This window comes from Cyprinus carpio, chromosome A19 (genome assembly GCF_018340385.1).
Source record: "Cyprinus carpio isolate SPL01 chromosome A19, ASM1834038v1, whole genome shotgun sequence".
Taxonomy (NCBI): domain Eukaryota; kingdom Metazoa; phylum Chordata; class Actinopteri; order Cypriniformes; family Cyprinidae; genus Cyprinus; species Cyprinus carpio.
The window spans coordinates 15930154-15953900 of record NC_056590.1 but is presented as its reverse complement, the minus strand read 5'-3'; the positions used below and the strand labels follow the sequence as shown (position 1 = coordinate 15953900).

The window sequence follows — 23747 nt, the reverse complement described above, 5'->3', positions numbered from 1 at the left end:
GCAATACAGAGTTCAGAAGGCACTGGTAGTGCTGAGGACGGCCTAGGAACTGACACACAATCTGTCTTTACACAAGGATTAATATACTACGCATGATCAGTTTTAGTATGAGTACTACTGGTGACTTTAGCATTAGTATTCAAGATCATGTCTAGCTCAGTGACAGCTCAGTCACGCAAGATTTCTTCTTGAACCATGATGCAAAGTTCTTCAGAGACTTTGTGACCTATTTCAAGGCTAAAGTACAATGCATTCTTGGGAGAAGGATTGCTGTTGTTTTGTCTGGTCCTGAAACTGAAGGACCCCATGTGGAGAGACATGCAAAAGCACAGCACCCCTTTAGACAGAGAGGCTCATGGGCCATGCAAAAACTCCCGTCTCAGTGCTCGAGTAGCAACACACATACTGAACCAGTGACGAGCGTATGGCCATTGCAGTGACTGTAATGTAATGTCAATGTGTATTATTTTCATTTGCACATAACAAATTCTGAGAGAGACTTGTTTTGTTATAAATTGTTAATATATAATCGTTGTAATTGTTTGTAATGTAACAGGCTAAATGGATTAACTATTTTAAGATAGTAACAAGTTGAACTCAGATTTGGGGGCTAAAAAACAACCCAACAACCCTGTATGAAACAAAACAAAACGAGAACATAACATTTTATTAGAATTTAATTAGATTATAAGTATTTCTCAGTATAATCTTGATAGTTCTTTGTATCTTGATAGCTTGATATCCAGCTTGATGGCTCTAAAAAACATCTGTTGTGTAACTCCTCCATCTACTGGACAAGCTTGCATTAGTAGCCTAAATGTGCAGGGAAACATGGCCAATCCTAAAAGTCCTACATAGGTTTCTCGGCTCTCCTAAATCGGAAGGCTGTTTTTGTTATTAATGTATTTATTTTAATTAAATCGTACTATGTAAAAAAAAAAAAAAAAAAAAAAAAAAGAACAGTTCATTCTATCAAAATGGGGAAATTTGGCATCCGTTGTCCTTGCATGAAATACTACGCTTTACCTGTAGGCGGCGCTGTTTGTGAACAATAGAGAGCCTTCAGGATTTAATAGAAAATATGATTGTATAATATAATATACAAAAAAAAAAAAAAAAAAAAAAATACATACATATAGCCTAATCGTTCAGGGAGGCACCTACTGTCAACCAGCGGTTATGTGTAAAACTGTACCATAGAAAACATGGTTTATGCCAAATCATAATTACTTCAATTATAAGACCGCACACTCCCTTGCAGGTGATTCTTTATTTACCAACGTTTCGGCACAACGCCTTTGTCAAGGTATCAATGCAAAACAATAAAATATTAATCTTTTATTTTCTTGGCATATTATTAGAAGCTTATCGTTCTGTAATTTGTTACATGTCTATGTGGTGGCTACAGTTACTACGGCGGTATTTTGACGTCAACTACAGTCACCATAACCGCTCTCTGTGTCAGTATTTACTACTCGTCCTTACAAGTATGTAGGGAGGGCAAGTCCAGACTGAACTATGGGTGTGACAAAAAGAAAATAGGCGTTGCTTGTCATGCAAGAGTAAAATGAAAAGAGGGACAAACAAGACGTGATTTTGAGTACCACACGAAGACTCGCTCCGCTCTGCTGCCTCGCTTCGGATCCAGTGGCTCTGTGTGTGCACGGACTCGACCCGAATCGCTCGGATTTAAGACACGATCAAGGATCTGTCATGAAAAGACGAGAAAGGGATCTAAAATAAGGTATATGACATATGTGCACCATAGCCTATTCAAGTGTTCAGATTTCACGATGGTTTGTTTACACGCTGCGCTACAGACGCGACGCGACGCGACAAACTGAAGCGCTCCTGTTAAAAGAAACGCATTCGCGAGCTTGCAGTGTAGAGCCGTTCGTGGATGAGAACTGAACTGACTCGTTTTTTACAAATGTAAAGCATAACGTAGGTTATATTTTAACCCTTTAACTAAGTAGTCAACAACAAACACTCTTACTTTGAAGCAACACTTTGGGAATGTGTTAAGAGATATCTATCTATCTATCTATCTATCTATCTGTCTGTCTGTCTGTCTGTCTGTCTGTCTTTCTGTCTGTCTAAAGCAGCTTATCTCTATTTCAGTGATGTTAGAAACAAGTTAGAAACAAGTTAGACACTGTATGTATTTATATATTTAATGTAGCCTAATTCTTTTTGTCTGTTCTGTTGTTCTTTCTTTAGGCCTGTCATTTTCTGTATCTTTCTTTCTTTCAAAATCCAGCATAATGATGCGTAAGTTCAGTTCGGAGGGTGCGTTGTTGGACCTCCTGCCCTGGGAAGATACGGACAGGACCTCGGAGGAAGGGGCCAGATGGAGCCTCGCATCCTATCCTTGCACCCCAGATGCAAAGTCGGGGAGTGCTGGAAAGGGGGAGCTCAAGAGAGATCACAGCGTTAGTATGGAAAATCTGGTGGACTTGGAGAAGAACTCTGGTTTACTGAAAGTGACGAATCTTAATGAGAGCTTTAAAGCGTACAGTGACAGCCAGCTCACTGGCAATGCTAAAGGCAGCTGTGAGAGTGTGGGAAAGTGTGAAGCCGAGCACCACTCCCCGTCATCCACACTCAAATCTGGCCATATGCCCGTCTCCCCAAAACCTCCCCACTATCACCGACAGCAAGCTCGGGCCAAACTGACAGCTGCTAAATTACACGTCAAAAGTTTGTTTGGACAGGTAAGTTTGGAGACTTTCTTTAGAGTGTAGTTAATGTTTATAAAACAATCCTTAAAATTAATTGCACATTGCAGCTCACATATTGACAATTTGAATTTCATCAGGACTGAAGTTTTTTTATTTTATAGCAATTTTAATATAGCATTTTTGAATGTGTTTTTAACAACAAACACTACCGTTTAAATGTTTGCGGTGTATAATTGTTTTTAACATTTTTGTCTCAAGCTCACCAAGGCTGCATTTATCTGATCAAAAGTACAGTAAAAACAGTAATACAGTAAAATATTTTTTTTCGATTTTAAATAACTGCTTTCTATTTTTATGTATTTTAAAATGTAATTTGTTCCTGCTGAATTTTTGGCATCATTACTCATGTCTTCAGTAGCACATGATTTCTTATTATAAAACATTTCTTAACAGTTGTGCTGCTTCACATTTTTTGTGGAAACATGACACTTTTAATAAAAAAAATTAATTTTTGATTAATAGAAAGTCGAAAGAACAGCATAGTATAAATATTTTATAACATTTTGATTAATTTAATGCAGAAAATCTTAGACTTCAAATTTTGAACAGCAGTGTAATTTAAATGGTGTTTTTGTAAAACAAACCAAAAAAAAAAAACATATATATTTTAACATTTTATAATATAATATATTTATATTTAAAAAAAAATCAAAAATGTTAACAACAAACGGTTATCTACCGTAGTGTAAATCCATAACAGCTATATTTATAAGTACTTATGGAAAATTATGGCATAGAGTGCAAGACCTCACTGATTCATTTATCATTGTCCACATATTCTAACTGAGGCCAAGACGATCACAAAAGCTTTTATATGTCAGACAGCTGGATAGTATTACCTCATTTAAGTCTGCAGAATTTGTGAAAAAAAACAATGGTACTTTAAACATTACAGAAACCGATAAATAGAAGATCATGTAAGCATGTATTCTCTGGACTGATATGGCAGAACAGTTCCTTTAAATGGTCTGAAACGTTCTCACACTGGCCCTTGGCCACCGAGCCATCTTTATTGTTGAGCGTTTTGTACAGTACAAGATGTCTTTCACATAAATTCAGGAGCCGCAGGGCTTCAGCTCCAGGAGACAGCAGCACTGCTTATTCAGAATTCAGCCAAGTGTAACGAAGTCAAAGACATGAATGCAGTTGTATTACAGAAGTAGTCAAGCTCACTTTGAATCAGTTTTATCCCTTGAGATAATGTTGCTTTGTCCAAACAGTAAAAGGAGAAGCAGGCTCTGAAAGGGGAACTGAATGGTGTTGTATGAGGGAATCACACTATTGATGCAAATGTGTGTGTTTTTTTTTAAATCTACAATATTGTGGCAAGATATCCTGAAGAGATACTGTGGAGCAAGAATGTTAATTCTTTGAAATATTTTGGCATCTGATAGATCCGGCTTTGTGTGAATGCTTTCCATGACGCAACACCTTCACGACATTTAAGTCATGGAACATTTGTGTAAATGATACTTCCTTAAAGTCTTGAATCATGTCAGATCATCTTGACAGTGTTATGCAGTGTTAATCAGTGACCTTATTTTCTTCCACACGGGTTCACCACAGTCCTCACATTCGAATTTGACAAGTGCGGAGCACAGAGAGAACATAACCAGGTAAAATCAAACACCTCAGCAAACAACCAAGCCACATATTTTCTCAGATTCATCTCTGTTTCACTTTTGGCCTATTCTCTGTCTGCCGCTTGCCCCTTCCCAGCTCTTTATTTTGGCCCGCTGTTATTGATTCCACACATTTTATTGTGGCTATCTTTGTCACGTATCCTCTCATCCTCTTTTGTTTTTTTCAGCGCTAAAGAGAGGCGTTCTCGAATGCCTTTCCTCAGGCAGTGGAGTGAGGTGGGTCACAGCAGAGCTCAACTCAGCAGGAAGGACATGGAAAGTTGGGCCAAGTCCCTTGATGCATTGCTGGAAAGCAGAGGTGAGCGCTTAGTCGTTCGGTTTTAAACTGCGTGAGTCGCCAGGCAGCTGGTCAAAGGACGCTTGTGAGACACCACAGCATCACATGGGTCGTGCTAAAGCAAAGCTGTTGGTTGTTCTTCTAACTTTGACCTGGAAAGCTGTTCTTGGAAATTGAGATTTTTGTGGCCGACTGCCCATCCATGCTTGAAATGTTGTTTTAATGAAAATAATCTGTGCAGAAAGGACCATATCCTGGCTTATATCCATACTGGATCATGTAGCATTATAATATATACACTACAGTTCAAAAGTATGGGAGTGGGGTTTGAAAAAAAGGTATATTTTTATTCAGCAAGTATGCATTAAACTGATCAAAAATGACAGGAAAGACAAATATGTTTTTCAAATAAATGCTGTTCTTTTGAACTGTCTATTTATCATGCATTGATAATAAGAAATGTTTCATGAGCAGCAAATTATCATATCATCATGTGACACTGAAGACTGGAGCAATGATGCTGAAAATTCAGCTTTGCATCAGATTAATAAAATACATTTAAATGAATTCAAATAGAAAACTATTGTTTTGAATGGTAATACTATTTCACAATAGATTTACTGTACTTTAGATCAAATAAATGCACCTGTAGTGTAGGTCAGCTTGGTTTGTGTTCGGTATAATTCTGTGGTTCAGTAATGAAACCCATCTGTTACATCATTGAAACACCCTTGAAACTGCTTCCTCTAAACATTGAGGAACCATGTAGCTTCAGGCACGTGTTTCCGGAGAATTCCCAAACAACATGAAACGATATGAAGAAGCCAGATAACATAATAATGAGCTTTTTCCCGAGAGGATGAGAGCGCAGATGTGTTATTGCACAGATTAAACCAACATTTTCAGAAGGAAATGTGAGTGGGGCTCATCTATGAAAGGTTTGTCGCATGACGCCAGGCTTTTGTGAGTGACTGTCAGGGAGAAAAAGAGTCCAACCATGAGGTCTGTAGATATGATTCGAGTCCCTTGAGTGGAAGATTCATTGTCCACCAGGCAAAAATTGCTGGTTGGATTTCTCAGAAAAGTAAAAGTTTAGTACTTACTGTATATAGTTAGGGGCAATAACAATAGTTGCCTTAGAAAGCACCACTGATAATTATTGCTGACCTCGAATGTGAGACTGAAATACAGTACATGACAAACTTCTGTCTAAACAACACATAACTTCTAAGAAACGTTTATTATTAGTGCAGCTTGTGGTGTGTAAACAGTGGACTAACAGCGGCCACGGTTATGCTTGATCCCTGACGTCATGGTTCCAGTGATTTTCATTTTTAGTTATTATTAATAGGACTTAATGATTAACAGCATCTCGTCATTTCCATCTCTCAGACAGCTGTTGTACAGTCTGCAGTTACAGCCGAGACTGTTTGCTCAGAGTATAATATGGAGTGAGGATCCATTTCTGCGTTCAGTCCATTCTGTGTCACTGCTGTTTTGGAAACTAATACTCTACACACCTACATATTAGGTGCTTTCCTTGAATAGGGTATTGTTTAACGGAAATAAAGACATAAACCAAAACCACAAGATTCAGAATATAGCGAATTGCTATTACCACATGAATTTTCCACATTACAACATTTCTTAAAGCAACATAGCAACATTTCTTAAAATTGCGACACCCGATAAGTAACATCCTTTGGATTATTTCTACAGCGTGATGGGAAATACATAAGTGCAATTTTTACAAAAATTATAGTGTTGACTGATTGCCTCAACCATTCAACCCTTGTAAATTTTAGGGGTTGATCAAACAAATACTTTATGAATTTTATGGAAAATGTTTATCAATAACTATAAACTGACCTTTTTAAGCTTTGCATTATTTTAAATGCATTTAAAAAAAAACAAGCCAATACCATAATTTATTTCATATTTTAAAACTACATTTTAAATTCAAGTTCAATATTTTTTGTGCCATATTTGTTTATGCCTGCACAGAAGCTAGTGTGGGTTATACAGCATTTGATTTCACATTTGAATCTTTTGTGAAATGTGTGGTGGGTGTGTGTTGGTGTCTGGACTGGTTGAAGTGTGGGAACAGCAGTATGTTGTAACTCCAGAGGCCTGCCCCCCGTCCTGCTTCTATTTTCTCTCTTCAGAGTGTTGCAACTCGTAGTTTAAGGGTTTTGAGAAAATCAGAGGGAAGGAAGGTATGTGGTGTGAGATAAACCCTCAAGATATCTATGTACAAAGCTTTTTTTCTTTCCTGAGTGTTATATATAATGTGTGTGGGTGTATGGCAGAACATGCTTGTGAATGCGTCATCTCAGCCTCTACCCCCTCCATTTGTAACCAGAAATAGCAGTTTTTTCCCCCCACTAAGTTCATTAAGATTCTTTCTCTTCTCACCTGTCCTTCAGTGGGCGTCACAGTGTTTGAGGCGTTCCTGCGATCCGAGTTCAGTGAGGAAAACCTGCAGTTCTACTCGGCCTGTGAGCAGTACAGACAGTCGTCCAACAAATTCAGCCTGCAGAGACGCGCAAAAATGATCACTGAGACTTACATCCAGCCGGGTGCTCCCAGAGAGGTAGATTCATCCAAATTTGGCTGTATGTTTGTCTGTTCACAGCATTGAAAATATTACCTCCACAATGTACAAGCTGCTTTTTCTCATTCAAAAAATAAATAAATGGGGACTGGGGCTGCTGAACACCTGACAACTTAATTATTTTTGCAAATTTCAGTAATGCCACAGAAATTGTAAACTTAGGCTTTATATTTTGGTTTTTTCATCACAAATCTATAATATGATGACTTATATAGCACATTATTGGATTGTTAAAATAATAATAGTAATTACATAAAAAAAAAAAATGGTAATTATGTTTTGGTCATTTTTGGTGCTTGATAGTCCCAAATAAAAAGCAAAGTAAATTTTTTTGATCCTTTCCTCACACAAATCTGTCATAAGACTACAGAAGACTTAAAGAAATATAAAACATTTTTGAATATATATAAATGAATTTTAAAAAAAAAATCTTTTTTGGTCATTTTTAGAGCTTGATAGTTCCAGTGCGTATTATAAAAGCAAAATAAATGTTGGTTCTTTCCTCACATAAATCTGTCATATGACTTCAGAAGACTTAGAAAAAACACACTCCTTACTGAACTTATTTTTTATTTTTTATTTTAGCTTGATAGTCCCAGTGCGTATTACATTCTGGTCCTTTCCTCACACAAATCTTTCATATGACTTCAGACGACTTATATATAGAACAGTTTTTATAATAAAAAAAATATATATAAATTTTTATTTAAATGCATTTCTTTATTCATTCATGTATTTTTATTTTTACATTTTTTTCGTGGAGCTTGATAGTCCTTGTGCCTATTATAAAAGCAAAGGCAAATTTCTCACACAAATCTATCATAAGACTTGAAAATAAATATTGAATTTGTGTATAATTATATATAATTATTCAAGTTATATGGTGGGGGGTGGGATATTTTTCACACTTGATATTCCCAGTGCATTTCCTCAAACAAATCTGTCATATGACTTTAGAAGGCTTAAATATATAAGATTTTTGTATACTGTAAGTAACAATTTTTTTGCCTTTTTGGGAGCTTGACAGTCAGTCATATTGTCTGTTATAAAAGCAAAGATCATTTTAGATATCCTTCAGTATTTAATTTTTGTGCGAATATTTGTCAACTATGAATTTCTTTTCTGCCACTTTTAGGTGAACCTGGACAGTAAGACGAGAGAACTGACCCTAGAGCTCCTCAAAGCCCCCTCTCACACTTCCCTCTCACATGCCCAGAGGCGCATCTACAGCCTCCTGGAAATGGACAGTTACCACCGCTTCCTCCAGTCAGAGATCTACGTCACACTACTGAGGGATTCATATTAGAACAAGAACGGGATGAAAACAGAACAGACATCATGCCTGGACAGCGGAGACCGCAAATGTGTCTCTATGATGAAAAAAAAATAAATCTAAACTACTGAAGAACGTTTTAGTGAAAAAAAGGGAAGCAGACGAGCAGGGATGATGCGATTGTCTTGAACTTGAATGCATAGGGTCTAAAGGGACATGCAATGGGGAAAAAAGTGCTGACATTTGGCATGTTGACAGTCAACAAGGGAAAAACACGTCTGGCAAGAATGGGCTGTTCAGTGAAAGGCTGGAGCACTCATTAGGGTGACTTCAGGGTCAGACCATTCTTTGACTTCAACTGTATGTGTAGTTACGAAGGAGCAGCACTAATGACTCATTCCTCAAATTTCTTTCCAATAAATAATTCTATATTATACTTAAATACACATTCAAACAAAATCTCAAGCTCTCACCAAGACAAAATTAAAATAGACTGTTATCTATATAAGCAATATGAACACAAGTACTTTAAATAAAAGGTGAAAACTTCCTTGTAGGCTTGACAGACGGCCAGATTGAGTTTAAAATGTTTGAGACATATTAAACCCTGTGCATTAGCATATTGTGATTTTATGATCACAGATTGCATATTAAAGCTGTACTCGTGTGACTATACACATTGAAATCAAAGGTCTATCACAGAGTTTGGCCCTTTTTTAAATCATCACACATACATAAGTAATACTCTGTAGAGCGTGTTGCAGGGAAATGTCACAAGTTGACAGGATTAAAATGCAGACACTGAATGGGATCCTGCTTGAGCAAACTGGCTTGACACCAGCACTAATACCATCCCAGTAAGCACAAATACATTTCCAAGGCATCAGTTAAAGAGGAAATGACCTGTATTAGCACTTAGCACTGTATTCTTATTATTAAACAACTGAAGAACATCTTAAAAAGAGCAGATCACAAAAATGTCAACTTGAACATCTGAGAGGGAACATTTTTGAAATGTATATTCCAGATGAACGCACAGATTAAAAAAAAAAAATTGTGATGTTTGTATTTTAGTGTCTGTTGATGATGTCAGCTGTGACTTACAGACGGTACATGTATTATTACTGTAGACATGCTACTAATGTCCTTGGTCAAATGTTTTCCAAGGGTTTAATCTGTTTTGAGTATAATATAAAGGATTTCCTTAAGGGATTCATTGAATTATGTGATTGCTGTACAAGAATGAGCATCAGTTTGACTGTCAAAGTATTTATGTTGTTTGAGAGCAGCGATATAAATGAATCGAACAGAACAAATGTTCCACCGTTTAATTAAATTTTCACAAAAAATTCTGTTCTTTTGCATTGACCTGTTTTTGTAAAACATTATAATACATCATAAAATTGTGATTATAAAAGCACAAGCCATAAAATGAATAGGTGAAACATTTATAAACAGGACTGATAAAAAAAAAAAAAAAAAGTTACAAATAGCTGCTGATGTTTTTTTCAGTAAAGGTCTTTTTTCACTTTTGTGGTTTAATAAAAATTCTTAAAAATTATTTTTCTCCCTTTATTATTCTCATTTCTTTGCGATGTCCGACAGTTCATTCTCTTCTTAAAGGGGTCATCGGATGCACATGCACTTTGTTTGAACTGAAATGTGTGTTGGCAGTGTGTGTACACAACCACCCTATAATGATAAAAATCCACCCAGTGGTCGGCAGAGCTCATTTGCATTTAAAGGAAAATGCTACAAAACCGCTTGCTCTGAAAAGACCTGTTTTGGCAGGGTAAAAAGACTGCTGTTTTACACTTCCATTGAGAAGTTTTAACCAAACTATGTTACAGACTTTTCATTAAGACCCTAAAGAATCATATCAGCTTGTGGAAAATGGGCATCCGATGACCCCTTTAACATTTTCTGTCACCAGGGCCGTGTGCTGCGATACTCTTGTTTCTGTCGGACCCACTGGACCATACAGTGACTCTCCCCAACCGTCCAGGACCATCCACCTCTCCCTCCGCCCCTCTCCATCGCAGCCGCTCCACCTCTCCTCCAGTCCTCTTCTCTGTTCTGTGACACTTTGGTCTGCGGCTCTTCTTTGCGTTCCAAGGCTGTTATGGAGGCCTGTTCCTGTACGTGATCTTTCTTTGGGGTGGTATGTGTCGGAAAGAACACAACCTGGCCTTGAGGATGTGGTCTGGAAAAGAAGATGAAATACAATGAAAAATGGAGAGAAAGAAGCACATTGAGCAGCAGAGAAGATCAGTTCAAGTGAATTAAGTACAAGGCCAAGGCTGAGAAGAGAAGTAGAAGTAAAAAAAAAAAAGTGAAAGTGACATGACATACAGCTAAGTATGGTGACCCATACTCAGAATTCGTGCTCTGCATTTAACCCATCCAAAGTGCACACACACACCACTTAACAAACACCACCACAATTGTGCAACCACCTACCCTATACCCAAACCCAAGCAGTTGGGGGTTCGGTGCCTTGCTCAAGGGCACCTCAGTTGTGGTATTGCCGGCCTGAGACTCAAACCCACAACCTTAGGGTTAGGAGTCAAACTCTCTAACCACTAGGCCACAACTTCCCCAAAAATCAAACTTGTATCAGAAAAAAAAGAAAGATAAAGTAGGAACATGCACATACTGTATTTCCTATCATAACTTGGCCTGCACAGAACATACACACTTCAGTGACATTTTTTTGCACTGTTTGTAAAAGAAAATATACGCAAAATAACAGTTAAAATGACAAGTGTTAAACTTATCTGAGGATACTAGACTTTTAGTTGCAGCTGAGTTTAGTTGCATGCATTAGCATATTAAACTTAATATTGAATAAGCCAGGTTTTAAATGATTTATTTTGGTGAACTGAAAAACATTACAAAAAAGAGCTTAAAAAAAATCAATGTTTACATCAACTTAAGTGCAAACTGAACGTTGTGTTTTCCAACACTTAATTGCCTATTAAGTGCAATTACATGAAAATGCTTTATAGTGTACATTTATTCAATTATATTAAATGCAATTATCTGAACTTTGAGTGCATTTTTGATCCAGGATATAAGTAAATCTTTATATGTCATTTCATTGAAATATGTTTAAAGTGTACTGCTGAATGCAGTGACAAACATTTATGGTAAATTAAAATATAATTTAACGTCATTTCTACAGAAACTTGGGTATGTAGATAAATATATTTTTAATAACATATTTGTAATGAAACTGCAATTTGGTACAGTTAAAATATATTAACCTTAAATCTAATATCGAATAACAAAGTAATGTTAAAATCATAAAATCATAAAATACTTGTCGTGCTTTAATAAGCTAGTCAACACATCAAAATAAGTCTTTTTTTTTTTAAGCATGACAAAAGATTATTAAATAAATCATGATATAAAGCATACTTTAAATGTGACATTATTACAAAGTATATTTTAGTGTACTTAAGTGTGTTAAGAAATGTAGTCATGAAAGTGTACTCTCTTTAAGGGCACTTAAGCTACCTTTTATTTCATTAATATCATACTATCTGCAAGCAAAACTACATTAAAAATATACTTTTAAGCTCTGAAAACAAGCATGATAGTATGGGACAAATTAATGCAGCAAGTTTGCATACTCTGGGTTAATGGTTTGCTCAAATCCTAACCCTCAGCATGAGCTATAATAAAAGTGATACTTGGCGTAGCAAACCTCATTAATAAACAAGTTCAGCAGAAATCGGCGGTGCTTTCTGTGGAATTCTGTAGGCGTTGATTCTGTGGAGCCCTTGTCATTACCTCGTTCTCAATCCCTGGTGTTTTCTTCAGTATACACTTCCAGTTCACATGTAAACAATACTGACTCTCACAAAGGTTATGTGAGAAAAGGCCGACCTTTCTGAAGTGTGTTTGTGTTCCTCTGCATCTGCCCTTGTCTCACACACTCTCTCACAGAACTCTGCTTTCAGCCCCGAGGAAGCACACAGGACAGCTACTAATGGTTTACAACTGTGGTTTCCTGAGGACCATCGTAACGCTGCACATTGTGCCGTGGTAAATGGTTGACTGCGGTTCAAACGGTGCATTACCTGGAAGCTTCAAGGGGTTCTGCTCTTCCGCCAATAACTGCCTGAGTTCTCGGCTGTTGATAGGGCGACTGTAGAGGTTGCTCCTGGCAACCAGACCCTGATGGCTACAGGATATGAGGAAATGGACAAACAACAGCAACAGAGGAACGAAGAGAGTGAAAACGGAGAAATAAATGAAAAAATGACAGAAATGGAACAATAAAAAAATAAATGTGACAGAAAAAAAGGAACAAATAAAAGCGTAATTAAACATAACTGCCAACGCAAATTTAAAACTCAACACTGTATGAAAATAAATTCCAGTGAAAGAGGACAAAGGAAATGATTGTGTAATGTGACAGAGGATTTTTAATCTCACGACAGATTAAAATCTAGTATGGTGTAATGATGCAACTTAACGTCTGGGTTTTCTTTTGGACATCAGAGTTGCAGTCAAATGCAATGGCTGATATTTCAGGACTTTAAATATCAAAAGCAAGTGGCAAGCGTTTCTCAGAACCATTTATTCTGAGCCATTTTGTGACAGACTGACAGAATTGGCATTTCAGTGAACACACGACGTTCAGACAAGAGTTTAGTTCATCTTGTTAACTACAGTATAAAATCATTTAAAAAGATAGAAAGAAATCAATATATTCAGCAAGAAACTTTATATTGTTCAAAAGTGGCAGTTAACTTATAATGTTAAATATTTCTATTTTAAAAAACAAATGCTGTTGTTTTGAACCAGACAAAAATCTAGACTTAAAAATGAATCCAAGGTCCTAAGGAGCTCCTGACCATTAAGTGTAGAATCTAAAGCTGATGATACACCGAGCAAATTTTTGAACATATCCCTTATGTTCTGTTACAGTAATCTGTTATATGACAAATGAATTCATTGACAAGTGATTAAATAATACCACCTATCAGTTTTTCAGTGGCAACTTTTATTACTTGCTGGTCAGGACAGAGGATTTTTGACAGTTGAGGGTTAACGCTATAGCAAATTGATCTGTAAAAACTCTATTCTATTATCTAAAACACTCCTGACTGAAAAGGGTGTGGAAAAGACCAAAAGAGATTCCAGTTTAATTACAAATGTGTAATATTATCAAATACTTTTACAGGCATCATTCATCATTCATACACTCACAAGGCAGAAAGCAAAATCAGAACATTTTAGTTCAGTCAAACAATGAAAAAGTTCAATAGAAATAGAATTCTACAGAATCTTCACACCATCCTTCTGAAGATTCTTCAAAATTCTCCTTGTGAGTTCCACATAAAATTAACAAAAGTGTGAGTAAAGAATGACATCAGTTTTTGACGTATCAATGAACTAAATTAAAAATTCACACAAAAGAAAGTTTGGTGAACAAATTCCCAAAAACATACCATCTAATAAATACATCAAATATATACATCATTCAAACTCAAAAACAGAACAGATTTGGAGAAATTCAGCATTACATCACTTGCTCTGCAGTGAATGGGTGCCGTCAGAATGAGAGTCCAAACAGCTGATTAAAACATGAATATTATGAAATACCATGAAGAGAGGACTCGTATTTTAGCCGAATGCAACAGTTTGAAGGTAAAAACATCTTGATGGATTTCAGCTTTAACTTCACAAGATGTTAATTGATGGACTGGAGATGTGTTGATTATTGTGATGTTTTTTTCAACTGTTTGGACTCTCATTCTGACGGCACCCATTCACTGCAAGAGAATCCATTGGTGAGCGAGTGATGTAATGCTAATTTCCTCCAAATCTGTTCCCATGAAGAAACAAATTAATTTACATCTTGGATGGCCTGAAGCTGAGTAAATTTTCAGCCAATTTTCATTTCTGGGTGATCTACTCCTTTAATTGGATCTAGCTAAGATGTTTAAGACAATGAAGTTAAAGACTGAGGGTCAATGAAAGCTGAGCCTAGATCTATTTAGAGAACTAGCGTGGAACGAGAGAATGAGATAAAGAGAGAAAGCATGTGGTTAAAAGGAAACAAAAGTTGAAACGCATCAAATAAAGTGAGGGGTTCGACAACAAAATGAGCGTGTCATAATTGGGGAAGTCAATGCATAAAACGAGCATGTCATAATCAGAGATGAAAGGAGGAGAAGAAGAAAGAGAGAGGGAGAGGAGGAGAAATGTTTAGCGCTTCTCCAAAAGAAAGTGGTCAAGGCTTGCTTACGTGTTAGAAGAATAAACAGACAGTGTATCTGAGCTGTATGCAGTACACAGTGACACACTAATGATGCACTAATGAGCTGAATTTCACATTCCTGCAGCCAAGTCGACCATGCACTCATCTAACACAGGAAGTGGCTCTTAGTGAACATGAGCGACCTGTGTCTCTTCGCTTTCATTCCCACAAAGCAAATGCTCTCAGCCTCCAAAATAAGCCCCAGATGGAAAAAAGCGAAGAGGAGGCAATGTAAATATTTGCAAGCAAAGTGCTGGATTTAGAATGAAGAATGCTGTAACTGGCTGTGAGGTGTGGCTGAGGTGTACCTGGTGCGTTTTGCCCTGCAGCTGTCGCTGAGCTGGGAGGAGGGGGTCCCGGGGGCCGCGGCGGGCCGGAGCGGGGCCCGGCTGGGGGAGGATCCCACACTGAGCGAACGGGATTGCGGAGATGACGGAAGCAGACGGGGAGAGTGGGGGGGACCCGCGGGGTGAATGAACGGCCAGGGGAGAGCCCTCTGCTCCTGCCGAACCACTGCGGAAGAGAGGAAGTGGAATCAAAAAGATTTATGAATTATGATTCCTCTTACCGATTCCTCAACAGTTCCACTTATGATCCTTTTAGTACTTTTAAGGAAAAGAAAGTGAAAGGAAGTTGATCTGTTGGTAAGCCCCGCCCCCCTTAGTTACTGCTGGAACATCCAGGATTCATGTACCGCAGGGTAAGATTAAGTTAATTTACATTTAACCAGTTTAATATGGAGAGGCACTGAAATGTAGACCTTCATTTTTGTGTTTTTGACCTACACTGTACATAACGTGAGAAGAGTTAGCTATTAAGGTTTTTACTACGTTAGCATGGTTTTTTAGCCAGAGATACGTTGCTGAAGCACAAGATGACATAAACGTTCTGCTTGAGCAGATGAAAATTGTAACTTAATGAGAGTATGACAACCAGAGAAAATGAACTTGTTCGTCATTGGAATTGGGGTTGAACGCTTAGTGACAGTCTTATTTGGGTTTAGGAGATGGTTTTAAATAAATTCCATTGGCCATCCTCTCAGGATACCTGGAATCTGTGTTATAAGTACCCCATGCACATCGTTTTTCCATTTTCGTAGCATAAACACCATCACACCGATGAAAGCTTCGGATCTTCTAATGTTTCTCTATGGCGCTGAAACCTAAAGATGTCCGAGTTCCGGTCTCCGTGCAGCTGATACTCAACTGCCATTGGCTCATCTGCGACCGAGGGGAGGGGCTTACCGATAGGTCAATTCCAATGCCTCACTATAAATAACTGGCTCATTACAGTCATTAGTTCAGAAATTAGACTACACTGGTTGTGCTGTATGTTTTTGATTCATAGCTGATGCTGAGTCATTTGTTCAATTGGACTACACTGGTGAAATTATAATTCCCTAAACAGAACTCGAACAACCAGACCTCATGGTTTGTGCTGTACATTTTTGAATCTCTAAAAAGAGTTTTTCAGGAATCACACTATATTGATTGTCTTGTATGTTTTCGATCGGCTAAATGTAACTGGCTCATAAAAGTCATTTGTTACACTATATGTTTCTGATTCAGAACTGGTTCATAACAGTCATTCGTTCATGAGTCAGACTACACTAGTCATATGTTTTTAAATCATTGAAAAAGGATTCATTACAATCATTTGTTCGACATTCAGACTTCATTGGTTGTACCGTAAGCCGCTGAATCACTAAAAAGAACCACCTCGTAATAGTCATTTGTTCAGGAATCTGATTACACTAGTTTTTCTGTTTTTAACTCACAAAAAAAATTTTTAGAATCACTTGTTAGACAATCAGACTACATCAACTGTCCTATCTGCTAACCGCCTCATAATAGTCATTTGTTCAGGAATCTGAATCACTTCCACTTGAACCATTTAAATGCCATTCCAGTCCAGTATTTGAAAGAATGACACCGGCTCTGAATAAGAACAGATTTTTTGTTCCACCTTGTTACCTGTGTACTTGGTGACTGGATTGTGAGGCCTCTAAAGTAACTGATGGACCAAATCAAAACACTTAATAAATAAAGAGAGGCCTGTTTCCAGCTGAAACTATTTATTACAGCGGATGTCCGTATTCAGGTAGTTGGTGTTAATGTCTGCTACTAGGGTCTGTATTGTGCCAACTGGTTAAATATACGACAGTGAGCCTATGAGTAACCCACCTTCTCTTTCCATCAGTGAATACGGTTTGATCTCTCCCTCTGGCTTTTTTGGGGGAACTTTTCTCAATTGGACCGCTGTAAAAAAAAAAAAGAGCATTGTGGTCAGAAAGAGCCAATGGAAACAACCGGTTGAGGATAAGTCTAGAGTTCAGCAAGCAGTTAAACAGCACACACTGCACTCTTCACAGATATTTATATCCATGGGCATAATGCATATATCGATTATCATTCCACTGCACTTTGGGGAAAACATATAGCACTTATCTATAATTGGATTTTAAAGGGGAACAGCAAGGGATCTTGTAGGGGAGTGAGTTGCTGGGACTGACTGATGTGGGCAGAGGTTATGGGGTTCTGTCTGCAGAGGAAGAGTCTGTATTGAGTGGATTTGAGGATACAAATAAGGGAGTGATAAGTAAGGTGGAAGCTGGGTCACTGTGGGGTTGGGGAGGGGAACAATAGATATTCAATGGCCTTACAAAAAATCCGTACATCCCCTGATCCGTCAAAGGGGTGGGAGGTGTTCCTTGATAGATTTCATGAGACAAAAGCACTTGAACAATAAGTGTTTTGAGTTGTTTGTATGTTGATAGCTACCAGTGTAGTGTAGCTATCAACTACTGTATAAACAGCCCAGATCAGGCTCGGTGAGTCATTTATACACATGAATAAATGCATTGGAAATGTTTTTGGCAGGTACAAAGATTCCTTTTCATAGAAAACAACATAACAGGTCATGATTTAGATCAGCAAATACACTTGATTTAAATATAGAAGCACTAAAAATATTAAACAATAAAGGAACCAAAAGAGAGCTATGAGCATTACGGACAAGCACAACAAAGACAGATTTTTTTTTTCAATTAATTGTGGAATCGTCTAAAATGTCATTTGTTTGCAAGGCAGCAAAATAATATTGTTAATGTTTTAGAGAAACTACTAGGCTCTGGACTTTTTTTCTGTATTAAATTTCAATCTAAAGTTACTCACCAGTTGTCTGATAACTATATACAGAACAAGAATGATAACCTAGCCCTGAGTTATGCAAGTGAACGCGGTGATCCTTATCAAAATCTCTGAAAGAAAAAAAAAAAGTTTTTATCTCAAACCGAAGCTATCAAGATGAAAGTTTTTGTGACAATAGCAGTTCTACAGAGACACATAGATTAGTTGTACAACTACAGTGTTTATCACCAATATGCAAGGAATAACAACTAAATAATCCCACTGTCATATGATTTAAATAAATATTTTTTTGATTTTTATTAATTAATATACTATTATAGTATACGTATAATTCATATTTTCAATTAGCTTATATTTTTAGTTTTATAATTGTTTGTGCTTTTGACATTTTTATATTAATTTATTTTATTATTTATTATTAATTACTATGCACTTATTTTTTATTTATTTATTTTATATTTTATATTAAATTTTAATTTAGTTTTAGTTGCAGTCATTTCAAAACGACTTCAAAATTTCCTTCAACTTTTACTTTTAAGATTTTCATCTATCATTTATATTTTATATTGTTTTCAGATTTATTTCAATTAATGAAAAGTATGTTTTAGTTAACAATAACAGCAAGGATTAAAATAATGCAAAATACAGTTTCATGGTCAAAAGAAATATTTATGGCCAGTATTTCCTTGTCACTGTCAGGTGTACTTGCAGAAATTTGAGGAAGAAAAGAAAAAGAAAAAGAGGAGGAATTTCAATGCAGTGCCGCCTTGCACGTACTATAATGAGCTGAATGGGAGGTTGCCCTGAAAGAACGACTCACTGAACACTGGCACAGATCCAGAACAACATTCCAAACCCACAGAAGAACAGTGATGCAGTCAGGCATTACCTGATCTACTCTGGAAGAATCCACTGAACACCACAAAGTTATTCACCTGAGAGGAACGAGTGTGACAGGACAAGAAATTGGACGATTACATCATAACAATCAAGTTTTGCAACGGTCATTCACACACCTAATTCTTTGAGGAAAACACTATTGTATAAAGTCTGTATTGTGTGCAAAAACAAACGCTCACACGTCATGCACATAATCCATATCAGGATTTACACCCAAGACATAACATGTTATTACAGTATCTGATGAAGTCGTTTTCATCAAGTAGTGTAATCTTGTTTGTTTCAAATACAAACTGGATTACAGTTTGCATTTCTGAGAAGGGTAACCGTGTGTTCTCATAACCAGGTGTGACTCAATTAAATGTAAAGGAACAAGATTTTAAAATCTCACTGGCCCTCCACGTAACACCAAACATGCTCTGACTGGCCGTGATTGTTTTGCACCATGCAGCACTTTCATTTTAAAAGAGAGATCATACCTGAGGCACACTGCTCTTGAGATCATAGTGCTTTTCTAGAAATGACAGGAATTTAGGAGAAGGTCTATCGTACGCCATCTGTTCAGGCTCCACCCGTTTGTGCTGTTCAATCAGAGATTATGATCAGGACAGGAAAACATGAGTCACAAAATACAAACAGGACTCTTTCCTTAGTAGCAAATACGAATGGGTCTTTACACCAACCTCTCAGCTGGAAATCACAAAAATAGATATTTGGAAAAATGTTCCTGCTGCTCTTTTCCACACAAGCCCCAAAAAAAAAAAAAAAAAAGCAGAAAAGCAGTCCATGCAACTTCTTTGTCTGAGAAATACACAAAATATAAGATACTCAAGATTTAAATGAAGTTATTCAATGGAAATCTGAATAAAACAAGTATTTTAACCAAAATCTTACCCTTCACCATAGTGCTCAAATCTTATTTGCACTTCTGCAAATTCAACCTTGCTGTGTCGCATTCAGCAATGTCGACACACAAAAACAAATGGTCTTGATGGGGCAAGTTTGAAAATGTGAAGTTGCAAATGAGTTTTAATGGTGAAGGGGGAATGATCTGAGAATAAAGAATTACATTCCAGCTTGTTCAGACTTTCAGGATGAATTATATCGACCACTTTCATGATACTTCTATGATGCTTTTTGTTGCTTGTTTTTATTGCATGGTAAAAAAGCAGCATGATCATTCTTTGAAACATCCCCTTTTGTGCTCCACGCAAGCAAGCAAGAAAAGTGACATGGTTTGGACTGATTTTTCTGTAAACTAGTCCTTTAATAAATCTGTCTGCTGACAGACACTCACTTTGAGCATGAAGTCAAAGAGCTGGAGCCCGTAGCCATGTCTCTGCAATGTCTCTGTCACATAGAAATCCAGCACACACAATGGCTCGGTCTCCAAATGCGCCCCCCGTTGGTCCTGGATGCAATTACAACATACTTTAAATCACTAATGTGTCAAGATTTAATTACCAACTCAATAATGAGCAAACTCTTACAAGTAAAAACAGCTTCTTGTAGCCAACCTTCAGAAATCCAACAATAACACCCCTCCCGCTGGTAAAGCAAAAGACAGGAAGAGCGAATCAAACACTGTTATTAACAGCAGACGAGGATGTGTTTATATGTAATGGAAATGGGAAAACAGGAAGGAGAGAGCCCAGCTGTATTGACATGTAAATAGATTAAATCTGAAGCATAGGCTGAGGGAGGGACAGAGAAAGAGAGCGAACCCGTTCTGTTCTCCATCTTTCAGGAGGTAGAGATGGTGTCTGTTGGCCTGGAGCTTTGCAGCACTGGTTATAGGAGCAGGCAGCTGCTGGGCCTGAGGAGATACACACACACACACACACATGACATGATGACAAACTGAAACTGACATCTGCAAGCTCAAAAAGACAGTTATTATCACCTTAGAGGAGGCTTTGCCCAGCTCATCTATAACTGTGCTGATCTGAAGAAGAGGATCTGGTCTGGAGAACAAAAACCAGGTATGTTAGGAATCTCACACACAGATGTCGTCAAATGTGAATTCGCATATATGATTCCAGTTATGCAAGTCATAACGGATGCGTACACATTTACAATGCATAACTGTTTGGTTTACAAGCTGGAATCATATATAGCTGTGCTATACATTTTAACAGGTTTTTCAATAGCTCACGCCAATATCAAGAAGGTCAGTGGCTGATATTATGAAATATACATATATAAATGAGAGCAGTTTTTTGTCCTGTGTTAATATATTATATTTGGGTGGGACATATTAAATGGCTTATCCTATTTTTATAAATAGCCAATAGGGTGTTGTTACGTCACAGTTGTGAATCATGGCTCTTCCAGGGGGCCCCAGTAAGTAGTTGCATTAATATAATCTTAATTAAAATGTTGATACAAAAAACATGCATCAATGTAGATACAAATTAAATTGACATATACACATATTATTTTATTATTTTAGAGTTTATACATGAGATATCAGCTTACATATTAGGGCCTTTGAATATTGTCTTTGACAAAAGTGATCCTTGGAGTCAAAAAGACGAGGCTGAATCCAGCTTCTGATTGACACTATCCGTTCCACCTTAAAAAAACAGCTTCTTATTCACTCACAACTAGGGACCGTGCGGCTTTTTTGTGCTTTTTTATGGGATTGTGTTGCTTTTGTGTCTATTTTTAGAATAAAAGAATAATAAACTATTTTGAAATGCAAATAACACTGCTGTATAAGAAAAAAATGGACTGTAGAAATATAAAGGCACATAAAAGCGACAGCTTGGATCCAGAAAGTACAGTTTTTAAGGTAGTACAATTTACAGTATTTACAAATACGCATGCATTTGCATTTTAAAACAATGATGACGATCATCTGGTATACTCATCCATGTTTCATGTTCTGGAGTCCTTGCAGGGCTGTGTGTCAATCTGGTGTTGGGTCATCTGAAGTCTTCAGAAGAGGCTGGATCCAAGCTGTAGCTGGCATAATCTCTAGTCAACTCGGGATATTAAAATTTGTAATAACTGTTTGAATTATTTTTTTTAAATGAATGAATAAGAGAAAAATCACACGGTCCCTAAGTAGAACTGATGGCATGTTCAATAATTAAAAAATACTGTAATTATATTTTATGTGCCTTTATATTTTTAGGCCATTTTTGCTTATATAAAGCAGTGCAATTTGCATTTCAAGATAGTTTATTTATTCTTTATTCTGAAAATAGACACAAAAGCAACAATAATCCCTTAAAAAGCATGAAAAAGAGAAAAAGCAGCACGGTGCCTAGTTGAGAGCGAATAACAAGCAGACTGACGCGGAAGCATCGCGTCTTTTAAGGTGGAACTCAGATGTCAATCAGAAGCTTGCGAATAAGAGAGATACAGCCTCGTGTCCAAAAGGTTGGGAAACTTCTAAAGAGAGCTCTAAATTTAATAAAAAAACAATATGCAGGTTTAAATGGGACTTATCACAGCACTTACATCTTGTCGCTTTTTTTGTTAGTGTGATTGTCCTATAATTTGTAAATCATTTTGGATAAAAGCCTCTGCTAAATGATTAAATGTATCTGTCAATGAAAAAATACTAATTTTGATTTCTTTTTAATGTTGGCAAATTGAATATTCAAAATTATTTTTGGTGCATTTTAAAATTCATTTTAAAATTCATAAATAAATATTATTTATGATAGATTTATCGCATAGATAAATAAATCTATCTATGGGAGGAAATGGCTTTTTCTTCCATTGCTCAAAAAAATATGCAATTCATAACCTGCTTCTGTTAGAAATGCTCCTTCACTTGATTGCTTTAAGAAACTGCTCAAAACACATCTTTTCAGTAAAACTATTATTGTTATTTAAATATCATTTATTATTTGTTTGTAATAAGAAAAGTGCATTACAAATAAAATGTATTCTTAAAATATTTGTATTGTATTATTATTATAAAATTGATTTATATTCAATATAATAAATGCATTAATTCAAACTCTTATTATAATCGATCTATCTGCAGCATGGTGAGATTTCTTATTGTGTGATGACAGTGAAGTCTGCGGCTGTCTTGCTGAATCAGCATCGGTCAGATTAAACCCATGGCAGATTAAAATCAGACTCATGGCAGATTTGGTTTTTACTCAGAGCAGTATTTGCATACTCTGACGTCAAGCCCTCCATACAGAAACACACTGGGCTTATCATTACAGCAAAAAGATGACAAAGATGACCTGGACCAGATGCAATATCACTCCCAGCACAATGCACGACTGTCAACCACTGTTACAAGACAAAAGCAGTGCATGCTGCACACAGATGCCCCTCATCTCTCTCCCAGCACACATTACCTCCCATGCGCTCTCCGACCTGCACTCAAGTTGTTATCCAGCACTGTAATTCTCTCGGGGAAAAGCGCGTTCACGTCGAAGGGGAAATCCATTGTAGGAGAGACCTGGAATCTTAAGACAATCCTCTACTGATGCTGTTCCTGTCCTCCCATTGTGTCTGTGTCACTCCCTTCCCTCACTAGTGCGCGCTGGAGGAGCGTAGTACACCGGTCAGCCGTAGTACACCGTGCACGCGCCTGCAGGATTCAATACCGCAAAATATTTTATAGCTTCTAGTTATATTTCTATAACTGTAAACATAAAAATCTTTCATTCAGACAGTGGCAGAAATGTGCGATATTTGCAATATTTGTACTCTTTTATATTTATTTTATATTTTTTCGTATATATATATTTCTGAACTTTTTAAGAACATTTAACTTTATCTCTTATTTAATGATTTCTGTTTTTTTTCTCAATAACAACATTTCATGCTGAGCGACTGTGCTTTTGCGATATTACTTAATGAATAATTATTAGTTACATTAATATACTTAAATGCTTCG

The 23747-nt window shown here is 36.9% G+C and overlaps 2 protein-coding genes across 9 annotated transcripts; one reads left to right on the top strand and one right to left on the bottom strand.

The window, feature by feature from the left end:
* Positions 1-1488: 1488 nt before the first annotated feature.
* On the top strand, positions 1489-9903 carry si:ch211-152p11.4 (regulator of G-protein signaling 1). 2 transcript variants are annotated; one of them, XM_042776767.1, is made up of 6 exons: positions 1489-1744; positions 2261-2713; positions 4295-4357; positions 4552-4682; positions 7088-7254; positions 8411-9903. In XM_042776767.1, the coding sequence occupies exons 2-6, from the start codon at positions 2265-2267 to the stop codon at positions 8579-8581; spliced, it is 981 nt and encodes a 326-aa protein (XP_042632701.1). In that variant the 5' UTR covers positions 1489-1744; positions 2261-2264; the 3' UTR covers positions 8582-9903. The 2 variants fall into 2 exon arrangements, with proteins under 2 accessions (XP_042632701.1, XP_042632699.1); XM_042776765.1 differs by having other exon boundaries at positions 1493-1744; positions 2221-2713.
* On the bottom strand, positions 8611-23343 carry LOC109063757 (alpha-tubulin N-acetyltransferase 1-like). 7 transcript variants are annotated; one of them, XM_042776758.1, is made up of 12 exons: positions 23203-23343; positions 20775-20835; positions 20596-20687; positions 20362-20419; positions 20169-20282; positions 19351-19452; positions 18861-18906; positions 17486-17531; positions 17006-17080; positions 15131-15335; positions 12634-12737; positions 8611-10751 (listed from the first exon to the last, which is right to left on the bottom strand). In XM_042776758.1, the coding sequence occupies exons 1-12, from the start codon at positions 23292-23294 to the stop codon at positions 10475-10477; spliced, it is 1272 nt and encodes a 423-aa protein (XP_042632692.1). In that variant the 5' UTR covers positions 23295-23343; the 3' UTR covers positions 8611-10474. The 7 variants fall into 7 exon arrangements, with proteins under 7 accessions (XP_042632692.1, XP_042632693.1, XP_042632694.1 ...); XM_042776759.1 differs by lacking the exon at positions 12634-12737; XM_042776761.1 differs by lacking the exon at positions 17486-17531 and having other exon boundaries at positions 10524-10751; positions 23203-23342.
* Positions 23344-23747: the final 404 nt, after the last annotated feature.